The 17,552-nt window shown below is 44.4% G+C and overlaps 1 protein-coding gene across 1 annotated transcript in view; it reads left to right on the plus strand.

Annotated features, from left to right (window-relative positions):
* The window catches only part of LY75 (lymphocyte antigen 75), a 94,499-nt gene that overhangs the window by 1,176 nt on the left and 75,771 nt on the right, over positions 1-17,552 (plus strand). Inside the window, exon 2 of the mRNA XM_077319958.1 lies at positions 14,051-14,416. Within this exon, the coding sequence (XP_077176073.1) occupies positions 14,051-14,416 (366 nt within the window). The remainder of the gene's footprint in view (positions 1-14,050; positions 14,417-17,552) is intronic.

Here is a 17,552-nt window from a genome sequence, read left to right on the forward strand (position 1 = left end):
CAAGCAAGCAAGCAGAAGTTCAGGCGTCGTTCCCCCCGCAAATTGCCGCTGAGCCTGTTGGATTTCAGCCTGAGGCTAAATTTAGGTGGAGGTCGGTTGGCTTTATCGAAGGGTGTTCAGGGCTGACCTCTGCTCCGCCAGATATTAGATTAGACGCTTGTAAGACCACAGCAGCTAGCCATGGTGGTGAAGAAACCGAGGAGGGGCTTTGTACCCCACTTTTCACTACGCAAAGGAGGCTCAAGCCGGTAGACACCCTGTGAGGTAGGTGAGGCTGAGGGAGCTCTGACAGGACTGCTTTGTAAAACAGCTCTGACAGGACTGTGACTAACCCCAAGTCACCCAGCTGCCTGCATGTAGAGGAGTGGGGAATAAAATCTGGTTCAGATTAGAAGCTGCCACTCTTTAACTACTACACCAAGCTGGCCTAAAAGCGACGGCTGGGTTTGATTCCCCACTCCACATTCAGTCAGCTGGAAGACCCTTGACCTGTCACAGTTCTCTAAGAGCTTTCTAAGTCCCACCTACCTCACAGGGTGTCTGTTGTGGGGAGATCATGCTTCATATTTGTTGTGATGCTGATTGCTAATTTACTAATTTATTCCCTCATATCTGTACTCTTATGATCCTTGTTTCATTGTCTGAGGAAATGCGCATGCACATGAAAGTTCACATCTTGAATAAAACTCTGTTGGTCTTAAAGGTGCCTTTGGACTCAGATTTTGTTCTGTTGTGTTGAGAGGAAGGGAAAGGTGCTTGTAAGCCGTTTGAAGACACCTCTGGTTAGTGAAAAGCAAGGTATAAAAAAAGTTCTCTCTTCAAAAGAAAATAAATTGGGACTTGAGGTTCCTCTGACTTTCGCTTTCTCCCTGTGGTGCTGCAGCAGAGACTCATCACAAAAGCTGTCCCCTGGTTATTTCCAAGGTGAACAGAAAAGCTATTGTTTCGTTTAGGCCAGAGGGCAAGCATCCAGCTTTGCCTTTAGGTGTGAATGTAATCAGTTCTTTTTATCTCTAGGGTGCCATGCCTTCCCATGAGGAATTACATCATTCATACGCATGGCAGTTGTGCTGCTTGATCTGACGTCTGCTGGTCTACAAAGCAGATCAGGGAGAAGTCACAGTCGCCACTCCCTGTATGAAACACGGCTCTGTGCTGTGTGATACTGGATGCCATTTTCTGCACCTGTTGGATTAGTACTGAATCTGTAGCGCATACTGGCTACTTCACAGACATGCCCCAGGGGCTTATTTTCTTTCCATTCATTTTTTTCCATTTAGTGCTTATCCACACTTTATGCCTATAAATGTGCAATCTTGAACTTGATTCCTTTTTGCTCTCTATTGATTTAATGCCAGGTTTATAATACCAAATAATGTACTAGCCTGACCTAGCCAGATCTTGGAAGCTAAATAAGGTTAGTGCTTGGATGGAACAGCGCCAGGGAAGTCCAGGGTCGCTACACAGAAGTAGGTGGTGGCAAACCACCTCTGAAAGTCTCTTGCCTTTGAAAACCCTACAGGTTTGCTGTTAAGTTGGTTGCCGCTTGAGAGCACTTTCCACCATTAAATAACATGACTGCAAAAATCCATATACTGAAGTGCTTGTGCAAAACTTGCCAAGCCAGATATTAAACTGGACTATGCTCCTTGCCCTAGAGCCATAATGGTAGCAAGTCAGTTGAATTTACAACAGGTTCCGCCATGATGAAATATGAGGCAACCTTGGGAACTTTTGGGACTCTTTCCTCTATCCAGGGAGGTGGCAAATAACTTGCAGGACTATAGGAAGGTCTTTATCATGGCCTGCTGTCAGTCTATAGGCCTTACAGCAGAAAGTTGTTTAGATTTTCTGCTATGTTGCAATTGCAGGTGCCTTGCTAGGTATAACTAGAACCCACATCCTGCTCAGGGGGGAAGGATGCTTTCTAGCTGAAAGTGCCTGTAATCCTGTGGTGTGGTAAAAAACAGGGAGCGGGGTGGTGGTGGCTAGATATAAAAAGGGACAAGAGGAAAAAAAAACATGTTGACAGCTGGTGAATATGTACTCCCAAGTAACTCCTACAGAGTGAAGTTACAATGCTGTATCTCTGCATGCATAAGTACAACCAAGGGTGTGAAATTCTGCCTTGCAGATCTCACATGCAGATAAAACTGTGTTCGCCAGATATGGTTATTACATTTGCAGAAAACATGCATCTGTCTCTATGACACATCCTAACAATTTGTATGTTAAAAAGGGTTCTATCGCTGGAATCTATCACCAGTGAATCCTGGCTGAACTTTCCCTTAATTGCAAAAATAGATAACAAGCATGCTAAAAAGAGATTCTTTCTCTTTTGTTTTTATCTGTGCTGATGCCAGTAGCACTAACTGTGATTCCCAAGCATAGCAGATATAAGAGCCTCTCTTGACTCAGGACAGATACAGACACATCCAGAGGAGAGCTGGGGAAGCTTAGTGGTAATTAGCTTTTCTTATACATGCCTTTAAAAGGAGGTTAGACAGACCCATGAAGGATAGGTCCAACAATGGTCACGAGTCAAGAAAACTCAAGGGAACCATGAGAGAGAAATAGTAAGCCTCTGAATACCACTACTGGTATTCAATAATGCTCTCCAGTGCCTTTGGTACCCTGTCATTTACATTTTCTGGCCACATATGGCAAAAATTTGGCAGCTTGGTAAGGGAGGAGGATTTTAGAGGGAGGGTTGAGGTGGGAGGGGATTCTTATTGCTTTGATTTTATTGTTTTAAACTTAGTTGTAAGCCTCCGCGGGCTAGCTGGCTAGGAGCAGCAGCATAAAAGCCTTATCACTATCACTAAACATAAACTTGAACTTGCGTGGAGCCATCTCACTCTGTACCTGATTGGACCTCCCTTGGGAGGTCCCCAGTAGGGAGAGAACACTCTGCCAATGAGGGCCAATCAATTCTAATTGCATTCTGCCAATGGGGGCCAATCAGGTCAAATTGCATGCAGACAGCCAGGAAGAGCCTCTACCTTGGGAATGTTTACTCATGAGTATGTCACGGTCGTCAGCCAGGATAGTTTAGCCCCAATCATGAGGGCCCTCAGCCCTGGTAGTTTAGACCCAATTGAGAGGGATCTCCTACCAACTTCCTGCCTTCCCTTCCTCTCCCCACCACAGACATTTTATGACATAGGTGAGGTTGATAGAGCTCTGAAAGAAACTGCTTTGTGGGAATCTCTCTCTCTGATATTTCTCTCTGAACTGAAGAACGTACTGACTGAAAGGTTTTCAATTCTTTAAGCAAAATTCCTCTCAATTAAAATGTTTTCATTGAAGGAGGAAACTGTGACAACTTTATGAATTATTTGATGTTTATTGTTCTTAGCAATTACTGCCACCCAGCATTTCTATTTCTTTCCCACCTGGAGCCCGGCATCCCTGCACCACCATGGGATCCAAAGCCAAGGCTTTTTTTCAGAGTGACTGCTCTCTGCAGTCTGGAAATGACCAGCAAATCCCCAGGTCCCAACCTCTCCCATCATGCAGCCTCCCTGCCACAGAGTTCCCCTCTCTCAAGCAAGCACTTTCATCCGGAGCCTGAAGATGAGTTGTAGAGTCCCTCCTCCAAAACAGCCATTTTCCCCCTGGGGAGTTGATCTCTATAATCCAATTCCAGGGGATTTCCAGGCTGCAGCTGGAGGCTGGTGACTCCCGGGTCAGAAATGTTCCTTGAGGTTTGGAGGCGGGGCCACAAGAGTCCAAGGGTAGGCTGAAGCTTTTGCCATGTAGATAGCCCCCAGGAAGGTCACAATGCAGATATGCATCCTAGTGCCCGTTGTATTCCTGGGTTCAATGGGCTTTTAGTAAATAAAATAATACCAAGGGGAACATCAGGCTTGGACTCTGTGCCCTGTTAGTTGGACCTCCAGCACAACCAGTTGGTTGCTGTGTGAGACAAGATGCAGAACTAAATGGACCTTTGGTCTGATCCAGCAAGGTACCTCTTATACAGCATATTTCATAGCACAAAAGACTTACTTTCTTAGGGAATAACTTATTTATACACAGTCATCACATTTTAAAAAATAGGCTAGTTCTCCTTTCAAGAACTTAGTGGCTGGGAAGAGAGATTTAAATGAGACTTGACTGCAAGCTATGTTTGAGCAAAACAGAAAGCAAAAGCTGCTGGCAGAAATGTAGCTGTAAACCGTGCCAAAAAACGTTCTGTTTCCTGTGTAATGGATAAAATTAACTTTTTCTCTGATAAAGGAGGAAGCATCATTTACTTGGATTTTAGCGGTAAAAAAGGCGAATGCCATTTTGGGCTGTATCAACAGGGGCATCACATCAAAATCACAAGATGTCATAGTCCCCTTGTATACGGCACTGGTCAGACCACACCTGGAGTACTGTGTGCAGTTCTGGAGGCCTCACTTCAAGAAGGACGTAGATAAAATTGAAAGGGTACAGAGGAGAGCGACGAAGATGATCTGGGGCCAAGGGACCAAGCCCTATGAAGATAGGTTGAGGGACTTGGGAATGTTCAGCCTGGAGAAAAGGAGGTTGAGAGGGGACATGATAGCCCTCTTTAAGTATTTGAAAGGTTGTCACTTGGAGGAGGGCAGGATGCTGTTTCTGTTGGCTGCAGAGGAGAGGACATGCAGTAATGGGTTTAAACTTCAAGTACAATGATATAGGCCAGGGGTAGTCAAACTGCGGCCCTCCAGATGTCCATGGACTACAATTCCCAAGAGCCCCCTGCCAGCGAATGCTGGCAAGGGGCTCCTGGGAATTGTAGTCCATGGACATCTGGAGGGCCGCAGTTTGACTACCCCTGATATAAGCTAAAGGTAAAGGTATCCCCTGTGAAAGCACTGAGTCATGGCTGACCCTTGGGGTGACGCCCTCCAGCGTTTTCATGGCAGACTCAATACGGGGGGGTTTGCCAGTGCCCCAGTCATTACCGTTTACCCCCCAGCAAGCTGGGAACTCATTTTGCCGACCTTGGAAGGATGGAAGGCTGAGTCAACCTTGAGCCGGCTGCTGGGATTGAACTCCCAACCTCATGGGCAAAGCTTTCAGACGGCTGCCTTACCACTCACAGTCAGAGTAGTTCAGCAGTGGAATAGGCTGCCTAAGGAGGTGGTGAGCTCCACCTCACTGGCAGTCTTCAAGCAAAAGTTGGATGCACACTTTTCTTGGATGCTTTATGATGCTTAGGGCTGATCCTGCGTTGAGCAGGGGGTTGGACTAGATGGCCTGTATGGCCCCTTCCAACTCTATAATTCTATGATTCTATGAAATCAGTACACTACAACAGTGGTCCCCAACCCCCGGTCTGAGGACCGGGACCAGACAATGGATCAGTCAGTACCGGGATGCGGCTCCTCCTCATCCTCCTCTGCAGCTGCTGCCTTGGAGGCTGCCCTGCCATTCTGCCACCAGCTCACCTTTGGTACTCTCTGGTAGCCGCCATGGCTGGGGCTCCCCCTGGGCATGGCACTGAGTGGCTGTTGCTGGCAGCACCTCCCAGGCGGGAAGTCAGGGACGCCGTCCGGAAAGCAAGTGAGGCAGGGGCTCAGGCGGCAGTGACGTCCCTCCGCAAAAGACTCTCCCCCTCCCCCGGGCCTCAGTAAAATTGTCAAGCGTTGACCAGTCCCCGGTGATTAAAAGGTTGGGGACCACTGCACTACAACACTCTGATCTAATGAACCATTTGATTGTATAGTTAAGCTAGTACAAGAAATATACTGTAGATTCCACAGGAAGATAAACTAGTCAAAAAGTGAAATCAAACTGGCAAAAATATATCTCTTATTCTAAATTTTATTGGCTGTCTCTCTTAATGTTAATTGGTCAGCAACCAAACGGGGTCCCAGGTATTTTTATCCCGCTTTCTGGATCTTCATCAGAGGTTGGAAATCATTATTTATCTAAAATAAGGCAGTATTGTAATTAACATTCATATTACATTCATATTATAGACATATACAATAATATTCAGAACCATCAATCAACATACCCGAGTTGGTAAATTAAACTTTGCAATAATCACATATCACTTTGGCTTAACTCAAAAAGTACTCTTGAATATAAAGCATATCACTTTGGCATAAGCTCTTCAGTCCCAGGTTCGTTTCCTCTCATGTACCCGACCAAATTATCCTAAACCTGTTGTTTAAAGCTCACCTCAATGTCACAATTGTGTTAACAATGTATTTAATTAGAGGTCAACGGTTCTATTAATCAATTATACAATTTATTAAAAGCAACCAATTGAATGGATTGCAAAATTTGAACAGTGGTTGAACTTAATTCACCCAACCATTAAATTTACTCTACAATTTCATGAAGTATTCGCTATCTGGACACTCTAATGCAGTGGTTCTCAACCTTCTCAATGTCGCAACCCTTTAATACAGTTCCTCAAGTTGTGGTGCCCCCTAACCATAATATTATGCTAGTGTTCTTTCACAGAAATTAAACCAAAACTGACCAACGGCGTGAAGATCCATTGTTCATGATTGTATATAAATTGTTTTTTTTCCGGGGTTTCTCAGTTCAGTTCTGCCTCTTGTCCCGCCATGCTGCTCTCGCTCTTTTCCATTGCTCCAGACAGACAAACGTTCTATCTCAATCTACCCAGCAAGACTGTTGTGTGGATGGTGCTCCTCTGGCCAAGCTGCTTGCCCTGCCGCAACCCCTGTGAAAGGGTCGTTTGACCCCCAAAGGGGCCCTGACGCCCAGGTTGAGAACCACTGCTCTAGTGCATATAAATAATAATAAACTAATTGTCTCTCCTTGCCACAAAGAGATTTACAGAAACACCCTATTACATTATGAGTCTTTCCATTCTTGGCCATTAAAAATAAATTTACCAAAAGGCCAATTTCTCCAGATGAAAAGAAATAATTCCACTTTGGAGACATCTAAGCAGGCTTGTACCGCTTTGATTTGATTACACGTGGCTACCCGCAATGGGCTATTGACCGAGCCAAGGAATCTGCTGATAACATGGACAGAACCACCGGTTTACAATACAAAGAACGTCCTACCAATACTAGATTGACTAGCTCCTTTGAATTCTCCGATTACTCAGGGGAACTTAAAAGGATTATTTATAAACATTGGCACCTTGTGGAATTTATTCCAGATTGCGAGGACAAACCTCTGTTGGCTTGGCGGAGAGGCAGAAATATACAAAAATTAATCAAACCTAAATTACAAATGGAGTCCTCTTTAACAGGGGTGGGGGGAACCACAAATGTGGCAAATGCCATTTGTAGGTATCTTCAGGAAGTGAACAGTTATATACACACAAATGGCTTTAGAGTAGAAATTAACAGATTCATAAATTGCAATACAAAGGAAGTCATTTATTTGATTTTATGTAAGTGCAATTTAGGATATATGGGTATGTCCATGCGGGCTTTGAAACTAAGATCCAAGAACACAGATGCTGCCTAAGAAATATGATCCCGGATACGCTCCTGGTCCAACATTGGATGGAGCAAAAGCATGGATGGAGGAATTTAGATAAGTTTTTGGACTGGAAACCTTGAGATCAGGCTTGTCTTTTGGGAATGACTCCCAAACCACTTTTCAATAAAGTGGAAATTTATTTTATTTTCAGTTTGGATACGATCGCACCAAAAGGACTGAACTCACATATGGACTTGACATATGTACTTTTTGAGTTAAGCCAAAGTGATATGTGATTATTGCAAAGTTTAATTTACCAACTCAGGTATGTTGATTGATGGGTCTGAATATTATTGTATATGTCTGTAATATGTATGTTAATTACAATACTACCTTATTTTAGATAATGATTTGCAACCACTGATGAAGATCCAGAAAGCGGGATAAAAATACCTGGGACCCCGTTTTGGTCGCTGACCGATTGGTTATTAAGAAAGACAACCAATAAAATTTGGAGAGTTATATATTTTTGCCAGTTTGATTGTGCTTTTTGACTAGTTAAGCTAGTACTGCATAACAAAACCCTAATCTCTCTGCTTAGATGAATCCACTTCCAATCAATTCATTTCATTGTTTTATTCCATCTTCCAGAGTCCTCAGAGTGGCATAATATTTTATTTCTTTGAACATCTCTCAAATGTGCCCCCCTCCCTCTTTCCACTTTCCATGTAGAATACATAACCCTGGTCTCTCTAAAAGTAGATGTATTGATTTTCAACGTATACCTAAGCTAATATTTCCAGTGAGCTTTTTACTGTGAATTCAGGCTGTTCTTGAAGAGTGTTTCAGCCTGCTCAGAGTTTCATTTGGAAAATTGGTTACTATACTGATATCAGATGAGGCTAAATAGCAGAGATCTTAACACATATCCTTGGAAATGTCCTTGTTCACATCCATCTTCTCTCTGTGAAAATTGGTTAAAAAGGCAGAAGCAAATCAGCCATAACTGATGTGTCCTATCATGCTATGACTGCTGCCTTCAAGTGGGAATAGCTGGTGAGGACTTTGTAAAAAGCAAACTTTTTTTGGGGGGGGGCGGAAATTAAGTATACAGGGGGGAACAGGAAATGGCTCATTACTCGAGCATATGATTGGCAGCAAGAGGCCTCATGTTTAATCTCTATCTAGAAAAGGATCGGGTAGCTGGGGATGAAGAAGACCTCTGTCTGGTATTCTGGAAAATGGCTGCCCTTTAAGGCAGCTTCATGTGTTCAGTATGGATTGTACCATACCTGACTTTGGCAAACGCTCTGGTCCAGTTACCACTCAGTGACTTGCACAGGAGCAATTGCTGTGAATCCTGTGCAGGCAAATATTTATTTACTAGGGACAAAACCCGTTGCATTCAGGAATACAGTGGGCTCTAGTTTAGGAGAACTCTGCAGATGGCCTCTTCCTTCCACCAGGACGTGGAAAGGCTGCAGGGAACTCACCTGCAGCGGTAGCTCTCACATGGCAGGGATCTGCAGCTTCTGAGACTCAGAGGGAAGTGGAAGGAGGAGGGATTGGTCAGGGGTGGGGGAACAGAAGGTGATTGGCTGGCTGCTGGACAGACAGGCAAGATGGTTGGAAGAGGAGGCACTAAGAGGTGGGACAGCCCCCCCGAGTGGGTGTTAAGCTCTGAGTGGCACTTATTTATTTATTTATTTATTTATTTGACTTCTTACCAGCCACTCCCAAGCGGCTCGTGGCGGGTTACAAATGTCTGCATAAAACCCCCAATAAAATACCCCTTAAAACCACAGACAAAAAATACATCAGATAAGAACAACAAGATGCAGCAAAACCATTAATTCTCAATTCTGTCCCCACAGAGAAGGCAAGGAAGGGCAAATAGCTCCAAGTCCGCTATTCAAATAGCGATGTCTTTGTCCTGAGGGGGGTCAAACCGATCTTCCTCAGTGTGCCAGCCTCAACCATAGACCTGGCCATGAGACCAGCTCCTCCTCCTAACCCTTACCAGAACAAATATCCTACATCATTCTCCTCCATGTTATCCTCAAAACTAGGAGTGGCTTAAGGATTCACAGGGCCAGTAGCACCAGAGCCACATTAAGGATTCACAGGGTCCTAGTTAGGCTTGTGCGATTCAGCCACTTTGGCGGCCGTTCCCTCCGGGCACAGCCAGTGCCGCGCCGTGTGTGTGGGGGAAATTCCGCGCCTGCATGGTTGCGCCTGCTGTCACGCCGCTGCCAGCACCGCCCTCCCCTCCCACAGCGTGGTGCTGGCTGCGCCCGGAGGGAACAGTCGCCGAAGCGGCCGAATCGCACAACCCTACTCCTAGTAGAGTACAATTTTGGCAGAAGCAAAGAAGCTGGGGGCAGAGAGGCCCCACACAGTGCAAAAGGGTGTCACTCTGAGTGCCCTTTAAGAGGGAAAAGGGGAGGAGAGAGGCTATTGTCCTGATCCATGGGGGGAGGCATTGCGCAGGGCCCATAGCATGTGCTACATGGATAAACTGGCCCTGCTCAAAACAACCCTGTGAGGTTAGGCCGAGTGTGTGAGACTGGCCCAAGGTCACCCAGCAAGCTTCCATGGCAGAGTGCGGATTTGAACCTGCATTAGTCTTGATCCTAGTCTATCACTTTAACTGTTACCACAGCATAGTGTATCTCAATGACAAATTGCTTCATTCAGTAAGGAAGACTTCCACTTCTGATTCATCTCTTGCCTTCAAAACTCTACGGCAGGAATTCCCAACCAGGGGTCCACAGGAGCTTCAGAGTGGGTCTGTGGCATTTCCCCCTCCTGCCTCAGTGGACTCAGCTGCAAGCTAGGGAACTGGCCACTTCCATTGCTCCCCCTGCCCCTTCCCAAGCATGTGAGTCTTTTGTGGTTTCTGCACCTGGGAGGCGATGGAGGCTGAACACCCACTTCTCCCCCCCCCTCCCCCCTCCCCCAGTCTTCCTTGAGGCTGCCTGGTTAACATGGGTGGGGATATCATTTCGGTGACGTGTCACTTCTGGGGTGATGGCAGATAATTGTGGCCAGATTACATCATGTCTGGGGCTCCTCAAGGCCTGAAAAATTATTTCAGGTGGTCCTTCATGGTCAAAAGGTTGAAGAAGTCTCCTAAGATGTCAACATACGTTGCCTGTGATTGGACAGTGCTTTCCACTACCTAGGTGTTTTATCTGTCAGTGCTGTTTCATACTAGCTTAACTTTATTTTAACACTTTATTGGTTTTAACCTGTTGGAAACTTGTCTGGTCTGCCTCCTGCAGTTTCTGCTGTTTCATTAGCTGCCTTGTATGCATGGAGATTCAAGGGATCATAAGTATAAGTACTGGAAATAAAAAAGTAACACTTGTTGGATGACTTTGGGCCAATAAGTGCCTTTCATCCTAACCTACTTCACAGAGGTTTTGTGAGCAACAATGAAATAGGGGTCAATGAGCTCTTTGGAGAGACAATCATCATAATAAATAAGAAAACAAGATTCTTTTGTGATGGAAGAAAGATCACAAAGGTTAATAGGAATTTCATGATGCTGTTCTCTGCCTTTGTGGGTACCATTTTATGAGCACATCGACAGCCGCAAGATGTTTTAGATGGCTTTCTTGAAATCGTTTTTTCCTGGTTGCATTTTTTCTTCATTCAATATTAATAGAGGAAGTTTTGCTATATACATTGTGAAGGATAGGATTGTATAATCAATAAGCGTGAATACTGTTATGCATTCACTTATGGCTTTTTTTTCATGTACCATCATCTGTTGCAAAATGGGAGCTGCGTATCTTAAGACAGTGTAGGTGTCTTGTTCTAAAATAGAAATTCTGATCGGCTGACAATAAATCAAAGATAAAACTAACCAAATGGCTGCATGTTTAATGAAGCAGCACTAGTTCAAGCCTAAATCAGGTTTGTCAGGTGTGTTTCCCTCCCCCCTTCCCTGGCCACTGTGGGGGGGAAAGTTGCCAGCTCTTGGTTGGGAAAGTCTGGAGATCTGGGGGTGAGGAAAACAACTGGGGTACAATATCATGGAGCTCACCCTCAAAGGCTCCATTTTCTCCAGGAGAACTGATCTCTGTAATTCCACGAGACCCCAAGCCCTACCTGGAGGCTGGCATCCCTACTGGTCTGTTACTTTCTCAAGCCCCCAGTCCAATTCTTGCTGTGCTCTCTGCATTTCATTCAAGTTAACCGTCTGAAAGCTGACCACTCTTACATTCCCCATAGAGCTATCTATGGGGGTTCAATGGATGATGGATTGTTTTTTTTCATTGGAGTGTTCCAAGTGGCATTAAATGGAACTTGCATAGTGCATTTTGGCTGAGCACTTTAACAAAGCACAATTGTTTTCTTCCTGAAAATTGCTAACGAGTAGGACTCTTGGGAATATGTCCTGAGTGGGCTGTGAGCCCACAAACATTTTTCCCCTAGCTAGCAGCTTTGTATGCAAAACAGCAGCAGCGAAGTTAATACTTGTTCAATACATACTTCAAACCCCAGTTAAAAGATGCTTTAGTTAATTAAAGCTTCGTTTCAAGCATTTTTCTATTTAAAAATGAAAATTTAAAAACTATTAATTGATGTTAGTAAAATTTACGTTTGATTAGTTTTACTAAACGTTTGTCAAGCAGTGTTATTTAAAACTAATGGCATTATGCATATACTTTTAATAATTTAATTCCTTGCCCTTCCATATAGCCCAAGCATATTTAAATCCTCTAAAAATGTTCTTTTTTGTTTAAAATCTTAGCTTTTTTAGCCTTTAAAAATATATCCAAATGCCATGCATGTCTGCATACACATAAAAAGATAAATAAGCGAGACAGCAGAGAAGAAGAACAACATACGTGAGAAAGAGGAAAGGGGAAAAGAAAAGAACGCGGCTTTTTCGGCGGCATGCACCGAAGCTGCGGCCGGTTGCAGCTGGCACCGTGCGTTATTGGTGATTTTAGTCGCCGCCATTCCACCCCGAATGTGCGCTAAAACCCCCGTGCATAATGGGTCTTACTGGCGAAAATGGCTCTTCTATTGTCCCTACTTTATTTTCCAAGTGGGCCCTAGGCACTTTGGCCTTTGTGAGCCCTTCCCACTATAATAATATTAATATTAAAAATTATTTTGGGAACAACTTATTTTTTTCTCCTGTTTTAGGCAAAATGCTATAGATTTTGTGGGCCCTTAAATTTCATTTTTTTCTGATGTGAGAAAAAATTAAAGCATTTTCTTTGACTCTAAAAGTTCATTAATTCTGATTTCAAAAGAAATTGAAACATTTTCAGCGGCCCCTAAAAGTATTCTGAACTCTAGGCACTGTGCCTGCTTTGCCTCCTGGATAAGTTGGCCCCAATGTTTATCTTAACACTAACACATTAGACACCATTCCCCACATATTCCCAGAACCAGGTAAATTATCTTCCCCTTTCTAGAACTGGCAGCTGTTAAGCAAGTTCTGATGTTCCCTACACCAGTGTTTCCCAACCTGTGGCTCAGAACCCAGAAGTGGGTTTTTAAAAGCCTCTGGAAGGGCTTGACAATGCCTAGCTTAACTTCCAAATTAATTAAAGTTATTTTAGGACTTCTAATGGAAATAGAGTGGTGGTCGTTTCTGGAGAACCAAGGTATGTTAATTTAAAGTCTGATTTTGGAAGGCCACTTTGCAGAATTTGAGTATTATTATTATTATTATTATTATTATTATTATTATTATTATTATTATTATTATTATTATTATTATTATTATTATTTATAGCCTGCCACTCCCGTAATGCTCATGGCGGGTAACAGCATATAAACCCCCCTGATAAAAACCCCTAATACATAAAAACCATCCTAATACATAAACACATAAACCAACCTAACACGACGGCATTACCCAAGGAGGAGACCAGAGATAGCCTGAAAGGACTGCAGAAGAGGGGGACCCGATCTCGCCAGGTGGCGCCGGCCTCAGCCATAAGCCTGGTGGAAGAGCTCCATTTGTCAGTAACTTTTACATGCTTTTGCACTCCAATCCAGAGCATGTTTAGTTGAAAGTAAAATCCATTGGTGCCGCTAGTATTTATTTCTTAGCAGAGATACCCTTCTAAATCCACTCAAGTCAATGAGCTTAGAAGGATGTAACTCTGTGTAAGACTGCAGTGTTAGTATGCTAAGGGCCATATTCTTATAGTCATTTACAGAGGTAGTAGAGTACAACTGTTGCATTGAAGGAAAGGGTTGAGTATTGTGAACTGAAATGTCTTACAAGAAAAGGTAAAGGTATCCCCTGTGCAAGCACCGGGTCATGACTGACCCTCTAGCGTTTTCATGGCAGACTCAATACGGGGTGGTTTGCCAGTGCCTTCCCCAGTCATTACCATTTACCCCCCAGCAAGCTGGGTACTCATTTTTACCGACCTTGGAAGGATGAAAGGCTGAGTCAACTTTGAGCCGGCTGCTGGGATTGAACTCCCAACCTTATGGACAGACAGCTTCAAACAGCATTTCCGCTGCCTTACCGCTCTGCGCCACAAGAGGCTCTTATGTCTTACAATACTGTCAAGTAAATTATTCTCTAGAAGAAGGGTTTCACTATAGTTCTGTATGGTCTTAGTGCAAGCCACAGAAAACAGATAGCTAATACATGTTTCTCTCTTCTATGCAGATGACAATGTCTTTACCATTCAACATAAAACGACCAACCAATGCATTCAAGTTAAAAACCTGCAGATATTGGCAGGGGACTGCCAGCAGTCGGAAGAGGCCTTATGGACGTGGGTCTCCCGACATCGCCTCTTTAACGTGGGATCCCGACGGTGCCTTGGATTAGATATTACCAGTAAATCTTTAAAAATGGTAGAGTGTGACTCAAACCTTATTCTGTGGTGGCAGTGTGCTGATGACTTAATACTGACTGCAAATGAGAACAAGTTGGCTCTAAAGGATGAACACGTTACTGCAAGCAAAGACTCTTCGGACAAATGGAGAAGAAACAATTCCAGCGATGTTATTTGTAAATATCCTTACCATGGTATGTGTTACCTTTGCGCCATTGGTCTGTCTTGGTGGGAGGGGACGGAGGTGTCAGTCAGTGAGACTTGTTAAGTAAACATGGGTTAGTGCTGACTTACAGAAAGCAGAAGGGAGGGAGATTTCACACCTTGCCCTCAGATAGTGTTTTATCACTACTACAGACCTCTCAGTTGGGATAGGCTAAGGGAGACCCAAGGTCACCCAGCAAGCTTACGTGGGCAAGTTGGGGTTCAAATTTGGGTCTCCCAAATCCTTGTCCAGCACTCTAAATCACCATACCAAAATAGTAGTAATACCGGTGGGTAACTTCTTTTCTTTAATATAGCACTCTATATCAAAGATCTTTTGCTCACATTAATTTCTGGTTTCTTAGGAAATGGAGAAAGGTTAACAGTCTAACTCCCCCAAATAATAATAATAAATTATTATCTTTTAGGATTAAACAAATATTAATTGGGAGAATAATTATTTTGGGAAACTTGAGAAATTATTATTGTTCTGTTAACATTCAGAATTGTATAAACATCTTTAGGAATTTTTTAAAATTGGGTTGGTTAGAGTTAAACAAGATGATGAACTAGTTTATGAATAGTTTTTGGCTTCACCTGTGTGATCAGAGTAGCATGTCATCAGCTCCACAGATGTTGCTTTAAAGCAGGTTTTCTCAGCCAGGGTTTCATGAAATTCATTTTAATTCATTTTAAATATTTTTTTTACATTTGCTCAAAATTTATCTGGTGATATGACCATATGTGGTCATGTCAACCTCCCACCCCATGGGTCTGGAGAGGGTGAGAAGGGGAGGGGCCCCGCATGGGCGTGTACACTACTATGCTTCCAACCATATTCTGCACCATCGCACCACTTCTGAGGTGAAGTGAAAAAGCTGAGAAGGGCTGCTCTAAAGGCTTCAGAAGCTGATTTTGTTGATAACAGATGGTATGGCTGAAGGAGGGTGGCTCCTAGTTGTCATTCCCCATCTCCCACCCCCCTCCCGCCACCTTTTTCCTGCGCCGCAAGTGTTGGCAAATTTAAAATTTGCAAAGAGGGTGGAACACCAGGCTGCTTGAAGTAAAGTAGTGTTATTAAGAAGAGAAATAAATTTTATATAGAAAGAGGAGTGGAGAGAGAGTCTTAACTTACTGTTCTTTTGTTCTGTATGCATTCAGTCTGTTCAGGGAGGCAAGCTTGGAGGAAGCATGCTAAAAGGAGTGATGAGCCCAGAGACAACTTGTAAACAAATGTGCTCTATAACTTAACTCTAAAATGATGCAGAACTAATAGGGAGAAAGGGGGGTGGGAGATTCTATTCTTTTCTCATTCTAAAATGAGAGCTAAATTTATTTATTTATGATATTTATATACTCCCCCTCCTTGAAGGCTCAGGGCTGTTTACATCAAACAGGAACGATACAAAAAACTCTGTTTATAATAATACAATAATAACAATAAACAACATTATGGAATGATAACACTGGGGAGGGCAATAAGTGAGTGCATGCTGATGGCCCGATGGGATGGGTGAGTCTGCAGAGATGGTAGTAGGAGGGAGGCTTGGGGGGGGGGAGCTATGGGAAGCGGTGGTTCAAGTCAACCTCAACTGAATGCCTGGCAGAGGAGCTCCCTTTTGCAGGCCCTGTGGAACTGTTCAAGTTCCGTCAGGGTCCTGATCTCCTCTGGGAGCTCGTCCCGCCAGGTGGGGGCCAGGATTGTAAAAGCTCTGGCCCTGGTTGAGGCCAAGCGAGCTTCCTTGGGGCCAGTTGGAGGTGGTGGAGCGTAAGGCTCTTTGAGGGGTGCAGGCAGAGAGGCAATCCCTCAGGTACACTGGGCCCATACTTCGTGTGGCTTTAAAGGTTGTAACCAAAATCTTAAGCCTGATCCGGAATTTTGCCGGGAGCCAGCGCAGCTGCTGGAGGATGGGCTGAATGTGGTACCTCTGAGGTGTTGCTGTGAGGACACTGGCAGCTGTGTTCTGGACTAGTTGTAGTTTCTGGATCAGGGGTAAGGCCAGGCCAGCATAGAGCGAGTTGCAGAAGTCCAGTTTAGAGGTGACTGGTGTGTGGATCACTGTGGCTAAGTGTTCCGGGGCCAAGTAGGGCACTAGTAGTTTGGCTTGGTGAAGGTGGTAAAATGTCATCTGCGCTACGGTCACGATCTGAGTCTCCATTGAGAGGGAGACATCAAGAATCACTCCCAGGTTCCTGTTGGAGTGGGACACTGATAGCCATACTCCATTCAGGTTGGGTGGGTGCGCTTCATCACTTGGATCTTTCCTGCCCAGCCACAGAACATCTGTCTTTGAAGGGTTGAGTTTCAGATAAATCTGCTTAAGCCACCTTGTCACTGCTTACAGGCAGCTGGCTAACGTTTCTGGGGGAGAGTCAGGGCGGCCATCCATCAGAATAACTGTGTGTCATCGGCATATTGGTGGTAACCCAGCCCAAACCTCCACACCAGTTGAGCAAGAGAGTGCATAAAGGTAAAGGTAAAGGTATCCCCTGTGCAAGCACCAGGTCATGACTGACCCATGGGGTGACGCCCTCTAGCGTTTTCATGGCAGACTCAATACGGGGTGGTTTGCCAGTGCCTTCCCCAGTCATTACCGTTTTACCCCCCAGCAAGCTGGGTACTCATTTTACCGACCTCGGAAGGATGGAAGGCTGAGTCAACCTTGAGCCGGCTGCTGGGATCGAACTCCCAGCCTCATGGGCAGAGCTTTCAGACTGCATGACTGCTGCGTTACCACTCTGCGCCACAAGAGGGTGCATAGAGATATTGATTAGAGAGAGAACTGCCCCCGAGGCACTCTGCAAGCCAGCGGGTGACAGCTTAATGAGCTCTCTCCTAGTGCTACCCTCTGTTGAGAGCCCAGTTTGAACTAGGTCCTAAGCATTTGAAAGACTGGACAAATCAGATCTTAACTACTACCCATCTTTTCAATAGGCTTTATTTCAAGATATCAACAATTGTAGGGTTTCCAGCCCCCCTCCCCCACCCTTGGCCGCTAGTGGGGAATGAGAGGATCAAGTTGCCAGATCCACGTAGGGAAACTCCTGGAGATTTGGGGATGAAAGTTGGGAAGGGATCGCAAAAGGAGTAATGTGATTAAAAATCTTTTCAGATGTAGTCTTGGC

The sequence above is a fragment of the Paroedura picta genome, chromosome 2 (genome assembly GCF_049243985.1).
Source record: "Paroedura picta isolate Pp20150507F chromosome 2, Ppicta_v3.0, whole genome shotgun sequence".
NCBI lineage: Eukaryota > Metazoa > Chordata > Lepidosauria > Squamata > Gekkonidae > Paroedura > Paroedura picta.